Here is a 19,099-nt window from a genome sequence, read left to right on the forward strand (position 1 = left end):
CATGATTCCCGTCAAGTTGTCATTCACAGTATAATGAGAACTAGTTAGTTCAAAGGAACAATGATTATCACGGCAAAACTTATTAATGGACAGAAGATTGGCAGATGCAGAGGGACAATATAAGATATCTTTGAACAGAAATTGAGAAGGCTGAGAGGAGTTGGATTGAACTACTGATGAGCCAATGCTAGTGATATCCAAACCTGTTCCATTGCCAACCCCTACTGTTTCAGTTCCTCCAAATGGTTGTGGATTGTTGATGGTGGTAGGATCTGTTGCAACATGAGTATTAGCACCTGAATCGGCTAGCCATTCATGGCTATCAATCTCAGCATGATGGTGAGCAACCATAGCTTGAAGTTGTGGTGGTGGAAGTCTGCCTTGATAGGCATAATCCATCCTGTGGTAGCAATCCAATGCAGTGTGGTTAAACTTGCCACAGATTTGGCAAGCAACCGAGTGAGTGTTGTTGAAAGAAGCTCTTGGTGTGACAGTAGATGTAGTGTTTCTGCTAGGAGTGTGAGGTCTGGTTGGTTGGATTGAAAACCGAGTGGTTGAAGTTGAATATCTGGGAGATGGAGTTGTAAAACGAGAGGGAGTTTTTGGTGGGAATTTTGGCTTCCTGTTGGATGGATGAAAGGTGGAAGGACCGGTTTTGTTGGTGTAGAAAGCAAATGAATTAGTTTCTGATGCAGGGGTATTTTGTTGCTGGTTGTCTAGCAACTTTTCATGACTTAATAACTCAGTTTGAAAATCTGCAAAGCTCATTTCAGTAGTTCGAATGGCAAGAGAAAATGCAGTAACAAAGGAATTAAAGGTGGGATTCAAACCGCTTATGATGTAAGAGATGAGATCATCTTCATCAACTGGTTTTCCAGCAGCTGCTAACTGGTCTGCCCATTGCTTAGCTAGTCGGATGTATTCAGTGCAAGACTTGCTCCCTTGCTGCAACGTTTGAAGCTGTCTTTTGAGATAAGAGATATGTGACCTTGACTGACTTGCAAACCTTTCAGCCAAGGCACTCCACGCTTCATGTGAAGTGTTCAATCCATACATGGAGGAAATGAGAGCTGGTTCAAGTGAGCACAGAATCCAGCTTAGTAGATGTTGATCTCTTTTCTGCCATAAAACATATGCAAAGTTGAGAACCTGCTCATTGGTTTCAGTATTGGTCAGGAACTTTGGGGGACAAGGCTCAGAACCGTCCACCAGTCCCATAAGCTCATAGCTACGAAGAATGGGAAGGAACTGTGAGACCCATGCCAGGTAATTTGGGCCATCAAGCTTGACCAAGCTGAACTGGGTTATGTTTGGGAGATTGGATACAGAGGAGTTGGTTGCAGCATTTGTTTCAGCCATGGAAGAAGCGTGAGCTTGAGTATGCTCTGATACCATGTAAGAAGTAAAAGGGAAAGATGTTTTAACCATGAACAAGAGAAAATGGAAAGTTGTTTTGGTATCTTGACCAAAACAGTTTGTGTTTCATTGATATTTATAGACGATTACAAGAGAGTGAATATACATTTCAAGTGGTCAAAGACCAGCGTACAAAACAGAAAACTAAGATGTATTTACCGACTTTGGAATGTCAACTAAGTAAACTTAATCTAGTAATCCAAGTAAGCTGCTGTGACAGAGGAGCAGAGAAATGGTTAGAGAGATCAAGAAAAAGGTTTAGATGTGTGGACTTGCTGATGACGTGCTGTGCAAGTGATGTGGGCAGATTGCATGAGTTTCTGTGTGCTGTGTTCTGCATTGGTGGAGTCCTGCATTGGAGATTTGTTGGACTGATAGCTTGCATCAGTGGAAAGCTTGTTCAAGTAAGGATGAGTTGATTTATCCTTAACAGGAACAACATTGTCACTAGATCCTCTTCGTGGGATCATTTGTTTTTTCTAAGTATTGATTTATGTGATATTGAAATTTTTGTTATATATATATATATATATGGATAGAGGGAATCCAGGTACTCATGAGTCATGAAAATGTAGATTTCCTCCCAACATCTTTTTGTTGGGAATGTGGATTCCTTTCTGCAGATCGGGGTGTGAATCCATATTCACTTGGCGAATGTTCATTTTTTTTTTAAAAAAAAAAATGACAAAAATGTCCACATCCCGTCCATTTATTAGTAAATAAGACACTAAACGTTATTAATTAATATGACAAGTTGCATACATTTGGTATGATTTTGATATTTAGCATTTTCACCTTCCAGTCAAACCCTTTAAATTTTAAGCCATTTCGAATAATGTTCGCAAGAAGAAAGAAAATTAAGGAGAAAAAAAAAGAAAAAAAAATCATATATTTTTGTTGTAGAGATTAGGGTGGAATTAGGAATTTTAGTAAGAGGGAATGACCGGACGAACTTATATAAATACATAACTACATACACCTAGGAGAGCTGGAGGGTGGAGAGTTCCACTATCGAGTACTGAGGAAGGAGAGCCCAACGATGGCGTCTTGGCGATGAAGGAGAGCCTAGAAGCTTAGTACTCTTTGACCGGCCCAGAGGTGGGGGTGGGCTTTGGGCCACCCCTAGATCAGGCTGGGAGTGGCTGCAAGCCACCTGCGGCCACCTCTGTGGCCGGCGGCCACCCCCTAGATCCCATGGGGCCATGGGGGTGGCCGTGAGCCACCCTCGAGCACCCCTAGCCTGATCTATAGGGTGGTTGTCGATTTTTCTTTTCTTTTTTTTTTTTTAAAAAAAAGACTAATAATAAATTTTTTTAGTTTTATATATTTATATATTTTTATTAAAGAGTGACATGTGTCACGTTTTTATTGGGCATGGCGTGACACCCAAACATATTTTGTTAAGTTGTGGATGAAAATTGACTCAAAAAAGTAAATTATCATTTTTGCCTATCACAGGAACCTTTGAATTATTTTTTATGCCATAGGGAGCGATTTGTAAATTAGGCCAACTACATGGATCAATTGTGCATATTTTGTCTTGTTCTAATGACCCAATAAGTTTATAGATTAAAAAGAAGTAAAGGAATAGAGTATTAATCGGCTCCAGTAGTCCTTTAGACCTCTATTGGGAAATTGTAGCACAATAAAAATGTATTTATGTTTATATGTTCTTGCAATTTATTCTTCTTGAAGCCTTATGTGTAAACATTATGTCTCCATGACTTTATACTTGCTTCGGTATTTAAACATAAAGCTTTTGTATTAATCTGCTTTACATTATTGTTCTTACTTTATTCCTTATGATATATCTTAATCCTTAATATTCATGTTTGGTGATATTGGTCTTAGCTTCTTCACTGAATTAGGAGCCCAAGATTTAAGGTTATCCTAAAGAATGTCTCAGAATAACTGAAAAGGTAATGGATAAAACGAGCTAATAAGATATTAATGAGATAGTTGACAAATAATGAACTTATGGACAAAATGATGTATGGATTATGGACAAATGGATTTGAGACAAATAGATAAGTTAATAATAGATAAAATAAGTAAAAATGATGGTAAATACATAAAAAGAGATGAGGGTCTCGGAACAATATTCTATTTGATGTTCGATTATATTATTGGATAATTATGCTGATTTATGAAATACTTCATATATAAACTGTTTGCAGAATTGAAGTCGGAAGACTTCATTTGAGAAAATTGTAAGTATGTATGTACTTACTGAGTCATGATATTTATTTTAATAACTATATTGTTTGGTGTGTTATTTTACCAATGTTTTATAAATGTGAACAATAAATATGGAAGTACTTACTGAGAAATAACTCAGTGTTTCATTACTATAGTTGTTTGTTGATTTATTCATCATCTGCTTTAAACACATATTGTGCTATACTAATAAAGAATTTGTTAATAAAAGAGCTGGGGAGGCTATGTGCAACCAGTAAGTTGGGGAACTTGGGTACTACCAGTGAGCTGAGAAGTTTGTGTGCAACCAGTACAGACTAATAATAATAAACAAACTGGAGAGCTGTGTGCTACTAGTAGACCGTAATGATGCATGCTACTAGTCTAAAAATAGGTAAACTTTATAAGTGGGAGAGACATAAAGGATGCTAAAGACGGGATGGTATTTAGCTTATGAACGAGAGGTTTAAAGAGAGATTATTATAAAACATAAACTAACCAGTCACAACGGTGCATACTCAACACATTCATTATCTATTCTATTATCTCTTTTCTATTTTTTTTTTATTGGAACCGGAGGACTCACTTGTTTATCTATCTAAATATGATGACGTCATCTTTACATAGACTTTGATGCAAGAAATGACGCGGTGATCATTTCGCCAATTTTGATGGTACTATTGAACCATCTTTTTTTGTGTGCTTGATTGATGCTTGTCTCTAAGGGCAAGCTTTATTTTGTTCTTATCTTATATTATTGCTTTGGTTATGTAATATTACTTGACTATGTCGTATGTCTATTTTGAGTGCGGCCTATGACACATATATTTTGGCACACTTTGTGCGTACATGGTATGTATAATTAAGCCATGTTCTAACTTAATTATTTATAAGGGTGTAAATTCAGAGCCATTTCTTAGTTATTGGCAAAAACCGAAAACCAACTCTGGGTCCCTAGTAATTGAGAATTAGTAATCGACTCCAGTAACCGGCGATTACTCGATTATCTTGCTCTTCTTCTTGGGATTTATTCAAACCGCACTCAACAGCAATTGAAACCCATTAGGAGTGCCACCTCCCACTACAAAATCCTCTTTATCTTACATGGGAGAGAGCGAGTGAGAGACAGAGAGAGAGAGAGAAAAGCCGAGTGTATGCTTCTGTTTATTGATTAGGCTTTATATGCAGTACTCATACAGACTTGGGCTTGTATACAAATTATTAAGACTCCATTATCAAATCCAGCATATATACAAATTAAAATAGAATCATAGATTTTGTTTTTTTCAAATTATTTTCTCTCACTATTGTTTTTTGTTTCTAAAACACAAATATTAACAAACAACTTAAAATTACCTTTCTGTCAAGGTAGCTAATGTTTTGGTTGTTGCTAATGTTTATTTTGCCTCCCAAGGTTGATGTCGGCTGCAATTTTAGATACTAATTGCATGTATTTTTGTTTCTTTTCGTACTAGTGCCTACATTTTACCTTACTAATATATATATATATATATATATATATATATATATATATATTGTTGGAAAGATATAAAGATTTTTTTTTTTTTTCTGATAAAGAAAAATATATAGATGTGGAACTACAGAAATTAAAGAAAGAAGAAAAATAAAATCTGTATAGAAAGAACAATGGACAGTAAAGCGAATGTAAATCTGTCTCTTAAACAAATATTGCATCCCACTTAAACAATAAGTTTTGCAAAAGAGAATTCAATAATTTTGTTCTCAGGATACAATACTACCCGAATATAGTGTGCAGATCGCAAATTCTGAACACTACTTTAAATTCAGAAATTCTATAACAGCAGAGAAGAAAAAAAATAAGAGAAGAAAAAAGAAGTTCGAAATCTGCTGAAAAAATATAGTTTTTATCAGTAAAACTCAGAATCAGTTTACAGCAGTTTTAGAAAAATACACACGTAATTAATAATTTCATGTGCGACGATGCTAAATGTTAAATGCATCAAAGTGACTAAGCGACATGCGTGCGTGCGACGACTAACACATGTATACTCAAAATCTTATTTAGCATAAGAGCTTTGATAAATGCTTATAAAGCATAAAAAATGCTCATAACTTTTCAATATAGGACAAAGAGTAATAAAAAGAAATAGAGAAAAATTTAAATATTCAAATTTAAAATAAACTTAAATTTTAGTGTATATATATATATATATATATATTGAAAACTGTGTTTTAACAACGCTTAGTACTAGGTTTCTCTTTCAGTGTTCCGAATTCTGATTGGACTAGATTTCTCGTTTCGGCATTGGATCGGAAATCCTCTTTCTCGTAGCCTCGTAGGACTAGAATCCTATACAGATCGACCTTTGGTGTCTAGTATATATAATGATGATATCCCTCGATCATATGGACTCTGCTCTTTTATGTTCGTATGGACTCGATCTCTTTAATTTACATAAATATAAAAAGACTTTTTGAACTAATCAAACTATCCAAGTGTGCCAAAAAGACTATTTTTGTAGAAATATTTCTATAATACTCCTATTCTCTTAAAAATTTACAAAATAAAAAATAAAAAAAATAAATAAATAAATAAATTAAAATGAAAGAAAGATAAATACAAAATCAATCTATGTAGTCAGCCTAAATTACAAATTACTTACTAAAAAGTAATTCAAAGGGTCTTCAAGGTCTGCAAAAAATAACAATTTTAGTCATTGTAGTCAAATTCCGTTAAAATATTTGACGGATTCTATTAGTGTCAACTTCAATACTAATAAAATGATCATGACATGTGTCACTCTTACTAAAAAAAATATCAATATATTAAAAATATGCATTTATAAAATTAAGTCACTTCCTGTAATTAAATTCCGTCAAAACACTTGACGAATTCCGTTAGTGTATGTGTCATGTTAGCATAAATAAAATAATGACACGTGTCATTGTTAATAATATATATATATATATATATATATATATATATATAATTGGGGTGCATGGCTCAACAGCCACCCCTTTTTTTTTTCTTTTCTTTTTCTTTCTTCTTCATTAAAAAATTTAATTTTTCAAATTTTTGGTTTTATACTATTTTTTTTAAAAAAATATTTATTTAAAAAAAATAGTTTTTTGATTAATTTTTGTTTTTATTTTTAAGAGAATAAGAGTTTTATAAAAATATTTTAACAAAAATGACCTTTTTAACAAACTTTAATAGTTTGATGGTCATTAAAAAATTCGAGTATTATAAAATCGCTTAGTACTAGGTTTGTGTTCCTAGCTAGTGTTCCGAATTCTGATTAGACTATAGTAATTCTAGATATCATACTTATGTCCCTCTAAAAATGATGTGGCTTTTAAAATCACAATTTGATCAAAATTAATCACAAGTATATTGATTTTAAAAGCCACTTTATTTTAAAAGGATACAAAAAAAATATAGGTATGAAATCTAGAATTACTCGATTCAACTAGGTTTCTCGTTTCGGCATTGGGAATCCTCTTTCTCATAGAACTAGAATCCTGGCCTATACAAGGATGTTGTATTCCCCACGATTGATAAACAAAATTTCGATCAATTCTGCCTTCTTGTTGATCACATGGAACAGCCTAGGAAGTTAATGGCAACCCCCAACCAAAACTCAGTGCATGATCATGGTGACGACAGATTCACGGGCCTTCCAGACTCTGCCGTTCACCACATTCTTTCCTTCCTCACGGTGAAGGACCTCGCCCTGCTCAGCTTCGCATCAAGAAGATGCCAAGAGCTCTGCCATTCCAGCCCGACGTTGAGTTTAAGCAACACAAATTTGAAACCTGACGACATATTATGCCGGCTCAGCTTCAACACCTTTCTCCAAAGCCTCATGCTCCACCGCTGCTCGCACGGGGTGAAGATGCAAACCCTTTCCCTCCGTTGGTCTTTCAAGCAAAGCCCTCCGGACGAAGAGTATCGCGTTGGGTCGTTGCTGCAACACGCAGTACACTCCGGCGTCCAACTGCTCCACCTCGATGTCATTGGCGACGGCAAACCCTTCTCCCTGCCGGTTTGTGTTCTGGGTTGCGAATCCCTGAGGTCCCTCGTCGTCAACACCAACAATGGCGTTCTCAAGTTTCCCTCCACACTATCATGCTGTTATGTTTCCTCCACGCTTCGGCTATTGATTTTAGAATCTGTTTGCATGGGAAATGACTACTTTCAGCAATGGTTTTCGTCTCTCAAGTCCCTCAAGGTGCTTGTTCTTTCGAGAGTGAGCGGGATAAAGAGCATGACTATCACTAGCTCGTCTATTGAGAAGTTGAGAATTACGTGTGACGATGATCTCTTCCATGTTCATATTCAGCAGCTAGAAAAACTCCACGAGCTTTATATATCCTGGAGAGTCAAATCTTCCGGAAGTAAATCCATGCAGATCTCCGCTCCCAATCTCCGAAGATTCTTTTGGGCAGGACATGCTGTGGATTACTTCTGTATGAGGAGTTCACCGCATCTGTGGCTGGCCGCCTTGAGTCTTTCACCGCCTGCTGATGAACCGACCGGCCGGAAGAAAGCTGATCACAAGGACAACTTCGATAAGGTTCTTTGCAGCATACAGAGCGCCAAAAATCTAACCCTACGTATTGAGTTTGTTGAGGTAAATCTTAACACTTGAACATGATCATATTAGTGTTTTGAATTGATACCATTATTACTCTTTTAGTGAAAATTTGAATTTAATTAGACATCACATTAATAAATTGCTCCCAGATAGACAAGATATATATATATGAGAATTACTATTTTTTTTTTCTTTCTAATTAATTAAGCATGTATGAATTGCATTTACTTTCTAAGAGATGGTAGTGAAGTTTAATTTATATATCATGCTTCAATTCATGAGAATTACAATTTTAGAAAATTTTATCCAGTCAATCATCAATCGTTTCATGGATTATATAAGTGAAAATCCACGGTTATGTTTGTTATAAAATAATTTGTTTATTTGTCTTTTTTATTTATTGAAAACAAAACTATTAACAAACAATCCAAAACACAAAAAGTAATGCTATATATAATATTTCTATCTCACAACTATCTTACTGTGCTAACGTGGTAGTCCCAACTAACCTTCAATTTTTTTTTAACAAAACTTGATCGAAGGGTTAGTTGAGACTGTCCAGACAACATTTATAAAATAATTGTGAGATAAAAAATAGGGTTAAATACATATTTGCTCTCTGTGCTTTATGACCTTTATTTTTTGCCCACTCAGTTTCTCTTTTTATCAAATTTGGTTCCTGTGGTATATGAAAAGACGGAAATGGTACCTCCGTCTGATTTCCCGTCCAAAACTAACGTCCACCCATGTCATTTTCTGTCATGTTGTTGTCTGGATATTGTTGGAAACGATGTGTAAAGAATTGGGTTCTGGGCTTCAAATTTTTAAGTACCCAATGACGTGGGCAGACGTTAGTTTTGGACGGGAAATCAGGCGGAGGTACCATTTCCGTCTTTTCATATACCACAGGTATCAAATTTGATAAAAAGTGAAACTGAGGGAGAAAAAATAAAGGTCGTAAAGCACAGGGGGCAAATATGTATTTAACCCTAAAAAATATAGTTTTTACGTACCATTACTCAAACAAAAAACACTTATAATAATAATAAAAAAAAAAAAAAAAAAAAAACAAGTTTTACTTTTATGTCAAGTCGTAACACTTTTTTAAAATAAAAACAAAACGCACCTTTAAAACACATTAACAAACATAGCCTATGACAATTCCCATACTAAATTCATGCATATGATATGAACATATCCTAAAGTTCAATCTTTATTTTTCTGTAAAATTAACAAAAAAATTTAGCTTTAAATACTACACTCTTATCTTGATCTTTCTTTAAACTATATCAAATTTTACTTGCACCGGATGCATGCATATGGGTTTTCTTTTATGCTAAGATTTTCTTTAAAAACCTTTCAGGTTTTGCTTAAGCATGGCTGCTTGCCATTTTTCTTCGATAATTTAGAGTGTTTGACTGTACAAAGGAGCACTCATGTTAGTGGACACCAGGTCAAAGCATTATCCTCCCTTCTCAGAGGAACCACCAAGCTCAAGAATCTCATCATGTCAAGAACACATCTCATCGTACCAAACCCAAAGAACTCTGCAGCCTGCGACATTACTGTGAGTGAAACGGCCCTATTAGTCTTGTTCACAAAACTCATTTATCACACTCATTTGATACTTATTAATTTACATGATGTATTTTAAGTGATTTTTTATGTCAATCACTTAAAATATGTTATGTCAACTAATTAATTTGAATTGGGTATGATAAATGAGTGTAAAGAATATCATTAATTACTCTTATATATATATATTCCATGCACAACTATCTCACAATTAATATTGATTGATCCAATGGTTGGCTAAGACTGACACGTTGATGTTGTTATTAGATCGTTGTATGATAAAAATATAGTATATAACATTACTCTTTCGGTAATTGTTCACGAAATTCATGTTCTCTTTTCTTTTCTTTTCTTTTTTTCTTTTTTTTGTTAACAGATGATAAAGTACTCAATGCCTTCAAAGCAGTTTCCATTTGAGATGGAAAATTGGGAATCTCAAGACCTCATGTTTACTCATCAAGTTAAAAAAATAAGCATGGAGTTTTGCAATGACGAGAATGAATTAGAACTGGCGGTATATTTGATCATGAGTGGGAAAGAATTGGAAGAGCTGACCATCATATATTCATCACCATTGCCACCATATTTCATTCCTGAGTTGAGGAAGTACAAGAAACCTTTCACAAGATTGCATCTTCAACCGAAATTACATCTGTAAATGTTTTTTTCAGCCCTCTTCGAGTGTATGCCTTTTGGAAGTACTTATATGATCAATTAATATTGATAGAAATAATCGTTCGTAGAATGTAATTTGCAACGTTGGTAGGGAGGCGAATAGGCTAAATTTTTATTTTTTACCTTATAATAATTGAGAGTTCTTTTTGTAAGCAAAAAGTACAAAATATAAAATGATGATTGTATGGATCTTTCTAGCTGTTGGTAGGGAGGCCAATAGGTTAAATTTTTATTTTTTACCTTATCATTTATCTTTTACCAAATTATTATTATTATTATTATTATTTTAGAATTGAGAGGGGAGGGGGGGGGCATCGCCAATACCCCCTAAATCTTTGGATGGAAACATTTTTAGGATAGCTGTTGGAGGCAATTAATCCATGCCGCTAGAAAATATACAGATTAACAGAAGCACATCACTAGAAAAGATCATACATATATAGAGCAGAATCGGGACACATGACACATGTCAGCATCTTGTGTGTTCAGCATGCCATGTTAGTGACAAATGTCAACATTTTGTACATCCTGTGCCACATTAGTGTTAAAAATTACTTATAATATGCTACGTCAGCTGATGTGAAATGAAAGTGATAAATTGGTGAATGTGAAGAATAGTATTACTCAATTATCACTCGAATGATTTTGGTAATTATATTTTAAATTATGTAAATTATTGAATCCATGTGTTTTAACCCACGGTTCAGCCTCCAAGCGTCCAAAAGAGTCGTTTAAGCTTTTATTCCCTTTATTGATCCCTCGAATTTACATTTGATACCATATTATGATTTGATTGAATTAAGTTTTAATTTTGAGAATGCCTATACACTTAAAATTTTGGAAAATAAATTTTGCATAAAATCAAGGGCAAAGCGAATGTTTTTTTTAGATTAATTCTCCATACAAGTGTTTAGGATCCTAAGGTTTAACAATACACACGATGTAATTGTATAAAACATAGAGGTTTTTGTTAGAAATTTGGATTTTATGAAAGTAGGGTTTTCAACCATAAGTTTTTCTTAAAAACCAGCTGATTTTCTTCCACTTTCTGATCACCCATAGGTTAATGAACTCTCAAAATCATAAATTCGATGATTCTTGTTGGGAATAATCTTATTCCAAATAGAATTGGAGTAGTAGTTCCAATTCGAGTCCAATAAGGATTTATTGAAAAATGTGATCAACAATTCAATTCTCAGTTGAATGGGAATAAGACTCTCATATCAAATCAAATATCAGGCACTCTTAGTTTGAGTGAGATTAGTAAACCCAATTCAGGTTTGACTCTAACTCTTTGTTTATAAATAGACTCATACCTCACATATAAATGACAAATTGAATATTTGATGCATATAGCATACTTTTCTCATATAAACTAAATAGGCATCGGAACGAGACCCCCAAAAGGGTCTCTTAATTTTAGTTGTTTTGCAATATTGTTGTCGAGCGTGAAGAACACGTCGTTCACACCATACCAGAAACTATATCAACAATTCTATACATTTTTCATGTACAAAGTCTTTGAATTTTAATAAGAAAAAATTAGAAAAAATCAAATGTCCCGAGTACTAGAGCGAATTTGAATAGGAAAAATGTTATATATTATATTTTTATTTTACAATTATTTCACAATCTTCCAAACACTCTTAAATTTTTACTTTTCTCTTGCATGTCTCTTGCATGAAATTTCCTGTAAGCATCATATACGTGCGCTCTTCCTCTGTCCCTCATTCATCTCTTTCCCTACGTGGCACGTCTCATTTTTTTTTTAAAAAAAATAAAATAAAATAAAATGGGAGGTGAAAACGAAACATGAGAGAGCTCCTCCATTTCCTCCAAATAATTTCCCCCCATTTCCCCCACCACCCCCCCCTCCCCCATCGTCCGAGCGCCGCCCACCAAACAACCGACACTGTCTAGCCCTCTCAGACTACCGCAGACGGCTAACACTGTCCCTCTCAGACCACCGATCTCAACTTGCAACCCATTTCTCTCTCCCTCTCCCTACCAACTACCATCCATTGGAGCACCGTCAACTGCAGTTCGCCTCCCATCTCTCTCTCTCTACGCCAGTCACTACTGGTACCCTACAAAGTCGCTACAACCTCAATCTTGTCTTTGGTGACATGTCTACCAACATAGACAAGCTAATGTGTCATAGATGGAATATGTACAGTATATATCATTGACTCATTGAGTGTAAAAAAGAAATGAGTCAACATAATATAATCATAGTTAGTAAGTGTTTACGCACACATCTTACCTGAATATGAATAATCTTATGTGCAATAAGAGATTTGTAGCATGATCGTGCATGTAAATATTTTGATTGAGTTAATGATCCTTCTATATGCGAGCATTGCGAAAGAGTTTTGAACCGGTTGAAGGATAAATACATGTGCCTAAAAGATGAAAAATAATGGCTACTGATTGCAGTTGCGAAGAGAAATACAGTGGAAAATGAGAAATGCAAGTGCAAGGAAGAAATGAGAATGAAAGTTGCTGAATGTCGAATGAAGTTGGCAGTTGAAAAAGAAAAGTACCCAGTTGCGAAGAGCGATACAATGGAAAAGGAGAAATGGAAGTGCAAAGAAGAAATTGGAATGAAAGTTACTGAATGTCGAATGAGATTGGCAGTTGAAAAAGAAAAGTACTGTTCATGACGAAACAATATCATATTGCTTTAGCCTATTTAATTTTGTTTATAGCATTATATGTCACTAGGACATAGTGAAATTTTTATATTGTAACGTTGGATAATGGATGAGCACTACAAGTGTTGTTGGATGTCATTATAGTGAAATTTGCACAAGATGTGATTATTCTAAATTGTCTAATGTATTAAAAATATCAACCACCTAATATTTTAGAGGCCTCACTTTCAGGAATGCTGCAAATTTCTTTTCAAAAACGCTGGAAATTTCTCATAAAAAAAAAGTTGGCAAAACATCAATCAGATTCGCATAACTTCCTCACAAAGTGAACTTAAAAGTTATATTCTGTAGTCCCTAGGAGAAGTTGTACGGCTAGATGACATGTAAAATACTTTCTTTCTTTTTTTACATCACAAAGGTAGCTCAATAGGGCAGAACACGCCACATAAGGTAGAGGCCATTGATTTGACTCTTTCCCTTCCCTTCTCCCTTGGGGTCAATTTCTTATCATGCTATCGTAATGCCCAACATACATACATGTGTTGGATCCAAAACACTAGAATTAACAAATGTCCAAAACACTATAATTAACAAATTTTGACATCACCCGCAAATCTAACGTGAACACGACACAAAATTATAGATTAGCATTTAGGCTAAAAGAGTTGACGGGTTCACCATTTAGTGACCCACCAACCCGTTTAACTAATTGTGTCGGGTTCAAATTAGCGGGTTAATAGGGTCAACCTAAACCCGGTATGATAATCTATTTTGCCAAACCTGCCCAACACCCATGTTGCAGTCTCGTTCTTTTCCTTTCTTGTTTGTTTTTTTTTCCCTGCACTGACAGTTGATGCCCAATATCCATGTCCAAGACCACACCATAAAATCCGACTCATCTTAAAAAAAAATCATTAAGCATGATCTTCAGAAAATAATGACCTGGTAGTATGAAGTATGAAGTATGACGTATCTAATATCAATTCAGGAGCTCCCAACCACTATTTCAAACAAGTTCAGGGATATGAAATCTCAAAAACCACCCAAACATAATAAGACCCAATCCAAGCCAAAAACAATAACAAAACGATTTTTTTCCATGACATTGACAAAAAAAAAACAAGCAAAATTCATGCAAACCGCAAGAACCCAGCTGGATAGTCATCTACACTGCAAATTCGTGAGACAAGCAAAAATGACAAAAAAATCCAACCAGATTCTTACTTTACACATCGAAATCATGTATCTATTTCCATATTTCCAACTCAATGTTACAAAATATACAAAACCAAGAACTTTCCAATGTCGTATGTACAATTCAACAAACAACATTCACTTTCACCTCTCTTCCACCTAAAGTAACATGTAAGAACACCTTAGGCAATAGCAACAACAGAAAATCAACTTTGCAGGAAATGCTAAAAAACCAAATACTTACAAATATATGAAATCTCCTTCAATAGGACATGAGGTTTGTTGATTCCCGAATGTCTGAAACAAATACTTTGTATGATTAACATATAAGAAATAAAATTATTCGTCAACATGTACAAATCAAATACAAATCTATGAACCTTTTTTTTTTTTTTTTTTTTTCTTCAATACCTGTGTAACTACACTATTTTAAGTTCCAATTACTTGGTCATGCTGAACATCGGTTACAAAAGGCAACAGATCTTCACTTGTGTCCAGTTCATCTACTAGCGATCTTTGGCATGTTTTCAATAAATAAAATATTCAAACATGTTAGATATAATATTAAATTTACACATCAAATATGTGCACATAATTGGTAATACGCATAATTTAACACATACAACGGTTTTTAAATCTATGAATACCTGTTTTTGCGCTTGGAGGTGATTGAGAAGGTGGACTTTGACCACTTAATTTCTTAGTTAACATAGCAACATGATTTTGCACTTCCGTGTAATGGTCCACGTTTGGTGCTGCGATTGCGGCTAACGCGCACATGTTTTTGCACAATTCAGCATATCGATCTGCAGTAGGACTGTCACTCAAGGGATCATAACTACTTTTAATAAACTTATATAGTCGCTTCAAATCCTTCCTCCATCGGTTTAGAAAATATTTTTCCGGCAACAATTCCACATCTTCAAATTTGGTGAGTACAGATATGGCATGTCTGCACAAAATTCCTCTTGATTCAAACCAACAACAACTGCAGTTCACTTCACATGAAGGTTCATTATAGTAAACAGTAAAGCGTACTTTTTTCATGTAGGCATCATTAGTTTCTACTCGTTCCATCACTTGATAGGTACTAATTCCACCTTCACTTTTTAAAAGAGAGCAACTACAATACATAATCTCTGTAATCTCCTTTTGAACTTCTTTTAACTTTGCATGGGTGTAAATTTTTTGAAATTGCTTCTCAAGGGGAAACCTGCTTACACATGAAATCGTTGCATTAAAAGAGTTGAAATCAGCAACATTCTCATTCTCAACTTTTTTATGCAAAGCGTCATCGTATCGATCTACAAATTCCTTCAAAGAGGTGGAGGACTGTACATAACCATCAAAAAATCCATTCATACTCTCACTCCGTTGTGTGGTAGTCATGCCGGCCCAAAATACGCCCTTCAAATATACCGGTACCCAAAAAGTCCGTTCACTGTATAAACCACGCAGCCATGCATTATCCTCCAGATTATAACACTCAAGTAGACTCTGCCAACTTGCATCAAACTCGTCACATGTCTGAGAATCATACACACAATTTCGTATGTCACTCTTAATGGCATTGTACTGTGAATGTGATCTAAATTTTTCTGAAAGTTTTTTCAGTATGTGCCATAAACAAAATCTATGTCGAGCATTTGGGAAAACCTTATTAATTGCACTTTTTATGGCCATATCTTGATACGTTATAATTGCCATTGGCGCTCGGCCCTTCATGCATTTCAACCATGCCTCAAAAACCCAAACAAATGTCGATGTATCCTCACTTGAAATTAATGCCGCCCCTAAAAGAATTGATTGACCATGATGATTTACTCCCACAAAAGGGACAAATGGCATTTCGTATTTGTTGGTCAAGTATGTCGTGTCAAATGTAACCACATCCCCGAAATCTTCATATGATGCCCTACTTCGTGCATCAGCCCAAAACACATTTTTCAACCTACAGTCATCATCCACGTCCATATCAAAATAGAAATCATCATTCACTTTCCGCATTCTATTGAAGTAGTCACGAAGTGCTGCAGCACCTCCTATGCCAAGGCGAAGATGTCTTGACTTCGCAATATAATTATGACAATCTTTCTCTCCAACGGCTAGAGAGTTAGAGATCTTATTCGTACGGATTCCAGCTCTATCATCTATATCAAGCTTTCTCTTCGTAGGAGGATCCAACTTCTTGTTGCATCTAAAATATCTCGCTTTACCTGGGCTTAAATCATGATTATGCCCTAGATTTACATTAGTCACATACCACGTTGTACCCACTAACGTTGCATTCAAAGTAGCCTTGCACCCTGTTTTGCTTGTTTTACTAGGCTTGCAAAGGCTATTACTAGAGCTGGATGGTGCGTTGCCTTGACGAGCACATGCTAGAGTGATGTAATGTACATCTCCATTTTCATACTTTTTTTTCTTCTTTTGTACCACACCAAAACCCTCTTGCTTTGCATAATTTCTATAATATTCAAGAAGTTCCTCTATGGAGCCAAATAGCATACCGTCCTTAGGTTCCTTAACATTTTTAACTTCATCTATGAGCTTGAGCTTGAGCTTGGAACGACAATTGTCAACACTATCTTTCAACTGTTCATCAGCTACAGTTTCATTTTCATCTACATCAAGACGAATAAAACATAGTGTAGATAACCCAACTATGAATAATAATATTTACTCTAAGATATGTTACAAAAATTAAAAGTAAGAATGAAATGCCCAACATACCATTTTGAGGGTCCATTTCGATGGGCACAACATCATCAGGTTGTTCATGTGTCAACGACCAATTATCTTCACATTGGGAAATCAAGGCCGATTGTGACAAGTTCATCTAAAAGTTATTCCACAAAAAAAAAAAAAAAAAAAAAAAAAGGTTTAATTAAACAATTATATGGGGCAAGCTTGGCTCAATCTAAGGAAAAAGGCCCTCCACAAAGAACTGCTACTGAAAACAAATGGACAATGTTAATTACCATTTTCCAAATAGCCTATAAAGAATTTAAAAAATGACTATCAAAAAATAATTGACCCAAAACCCTTCTGGGCAATAATAAAATCACTCAAGTAATTAAGAATGTGACATTACACATAATCTCACGATTCTTAATCACCATATCTAGTTGCAGAGGCAAAAGTATGAAACCATCCAAAATTATACTATCATAATAATTAGATGGTAGACATGGTTCTGATAAGTACAGATGGGAACTAGAAGGGCTTGGGTTCCCACCAAAACCCACCGGGGCTCCTGGAAAACCATACAGCTCAGCTTTTAGTGTATAAATTCAAACATCTACGCAAACCACGGCATTTATAAATTCAACACATTCTGCTCCTAGTGTATAAATTCAAAAAAAAAATCACTCCCCAAGTCAAATAAACAACCATAAAAATGATCAGAATGTAAAGTAATAACTTGCGTAAGAGGAAGGTGATAGTAATTGAGTGGTGTTGTTTATGTAAAAAGAGTGGGGAGTCTATTGATCATTTGTTGCTTCACTGTGAGGTAGCCCAGGCTCTTTGGAGCTTTGTCCTTACCTTATTTGGGGTCGAGTGGGTTATGCCACGTACGGTGTTGGAGTTGCTGAGTTGTTGGGGGGCGGCGTTTGGGGGTGGTCTAGCTATTGAAGCTTGGCGGTTAGCTCCTTTATGCTTGCTGTGGTGTATTTGGAGGGAGCGGAATGCTAGGCTATTTGAAGATGTAGAGACATCTATGGTGGAGCTTCGGAAGCGGTTGCTCAATACTTTATATTCTTGGATAGCGCCCCATCATAGTTTGAGTTCTTTTACTTATGTAGAATTTTTAAATTTATTCCCTGCTCATCCCTGTTAGGGGTTCTCTTGTATACTTCCCGTGTATAAGGGTTGCGCCCCTTCGCGCTTTTTATTATAATTGCAATTACTTATCAAAAAAAAAGATTTTCATGATTATATGGTAATGGCGGAACTCAAATATCATCTCTCACGAGAATCTTTATTGAAAGAGCAACAATTAATCCAAATTACTAAACAAGCAAATATTAGCGTATATTTGCTTGATTTTTACATAAAGCAAACCCATTTATCAACTCATTTCAATTTTTTTCTTTATCAAAAACCAAAAAATAAAAAATTCTTACATTTATTCAGGTCTTAGAAATAAATGCTTGCAAGTTTATCTATCAGATCCCCATTAAAACAATATCAACGCCAAGTGTATACAATTACTATTTTTTTTATATGAGGAACACCAAGTCTATAAAGTTACTCATCAACATTAGCTAGTTCTCGTTCTTTTTCCTCAATTTTCCAGGGAACCAAACAGAACCTCACTACCATTTTCAAATAGAAAAGTGTAAGAGCTTGAATCTCAGACGCAGGACCAAAATACAAGAATTTATTTAAGACCCAGTTGAAGAAAACGGAAAAGAAGGTAACCCTTTCGTTCTTTTAGGTACGTACCGTGAAATGAAGCCGAGGCCGATTAAGCTCTGCCGCTCAGGGGAAAAACCCTAGGCTTCAGCTTTGGGAGATTTTTTGAAATTTGGGGAAAAACTTTTCTGAAATGAGGGGGAAAGGAAAGAGAAGCTGCGTTTTCCGTGTAAAAGTTTATATATATATATATATATTAAAAAAATATTATACCTGGTGCCACGTGTACGGGGGTCGGACGAAAACCAGACCCTCGGTCGCTCTGTTAAATATCAGAGTCTAATAAAAAAATGGTGTCGGACTCGGACCTCGTGACCCGACTCCGAGAAACCCTCCGGGCCTCGAACCTCAACACGGCCACCTCCATCGGTGATCGCTGGCAGCTTGAAG

At 35.3% G+C, this 19,099-nt stretch overlaps 1 protein-coding gene across 2 annotated transcripts; it reads right to left on the bottom strand.

The window, feature by feature from the left end:
- Positions 1–14,452: 14,452 nt before the first annotated feature.
- On the bottom strand, positions 14,453–19,060 carry LOC133881690 (protein FAR1-RELATED SEQUENCE 5-like). Of its 2 annotated transcripts, XM_062320691.1 has the most exons (6): positions 18,923–19,060; positions 18,740–18,837; positions 17,024–17,129; positions 14,938–16,914; positions 14,702–14,804; positions 14,453–14,587 (listed from the first exon to the last, which is right to left on the bottom strand). In XM_062320691.1, the coding sequence occupies exons 3-5, from the start codon at positions 17,127–17,129 to the stop codon at positions 14,797–14,799; spliced, it is 2,091 nt and encodes a 696-aa protein (XP_062176675.1). In that variant the 5' UTR covers positions 18,740–18,837; positions 18,923–19,060; the 3' UTR covers positions 14,453–14,587; positions 14,702–14,796. The 2 variants fall into 2 exon arrangements, with proteins under 2 accessions (XP_062176675.1, XP_062176674.1); XM_062320690.1 differs by lacking the exon at positions 18,923–19,060 and having other exon boundaries at positions 18,740–18,863.
- Between the last annotated feature and the right edge of the window lie 39 nt (positions 19,061–19,099).

Source organism: Alnus glutinosa, chromosome 11, assembly GCF_958979055.1.
Source record: "Alnus glutinosa chromosome 11, dhAlnGlut1.1, whole genome shotgun sequence".
In the NCBI taxonomy this organism is placed as follows: Eukaryota; Viridiplantae; Streptophyta; class Magnoliopsida; order Fagales; family Betulaceae; genus Alnus; species Alnus glutinosa.

What these genes read in the sequence shown, in the direction of transcription:
- LOC133881690 (XM_062320691.1), bottom strand. Translation starts at nt 17,129, where the DNA reads ATGAACTTGTCACAATCGGCCTTGATTTCCCAATGTGAAGATAATTGG. An exon ending in CGAAATGGACCCTCAAAATG is followed by an intron (nt 16,915 to 17,023) that starts GTATGTTGGGCA and finishes GTCTTGATGTAG; the next exon opens with ATGAAAATGAAACTGTAGCT.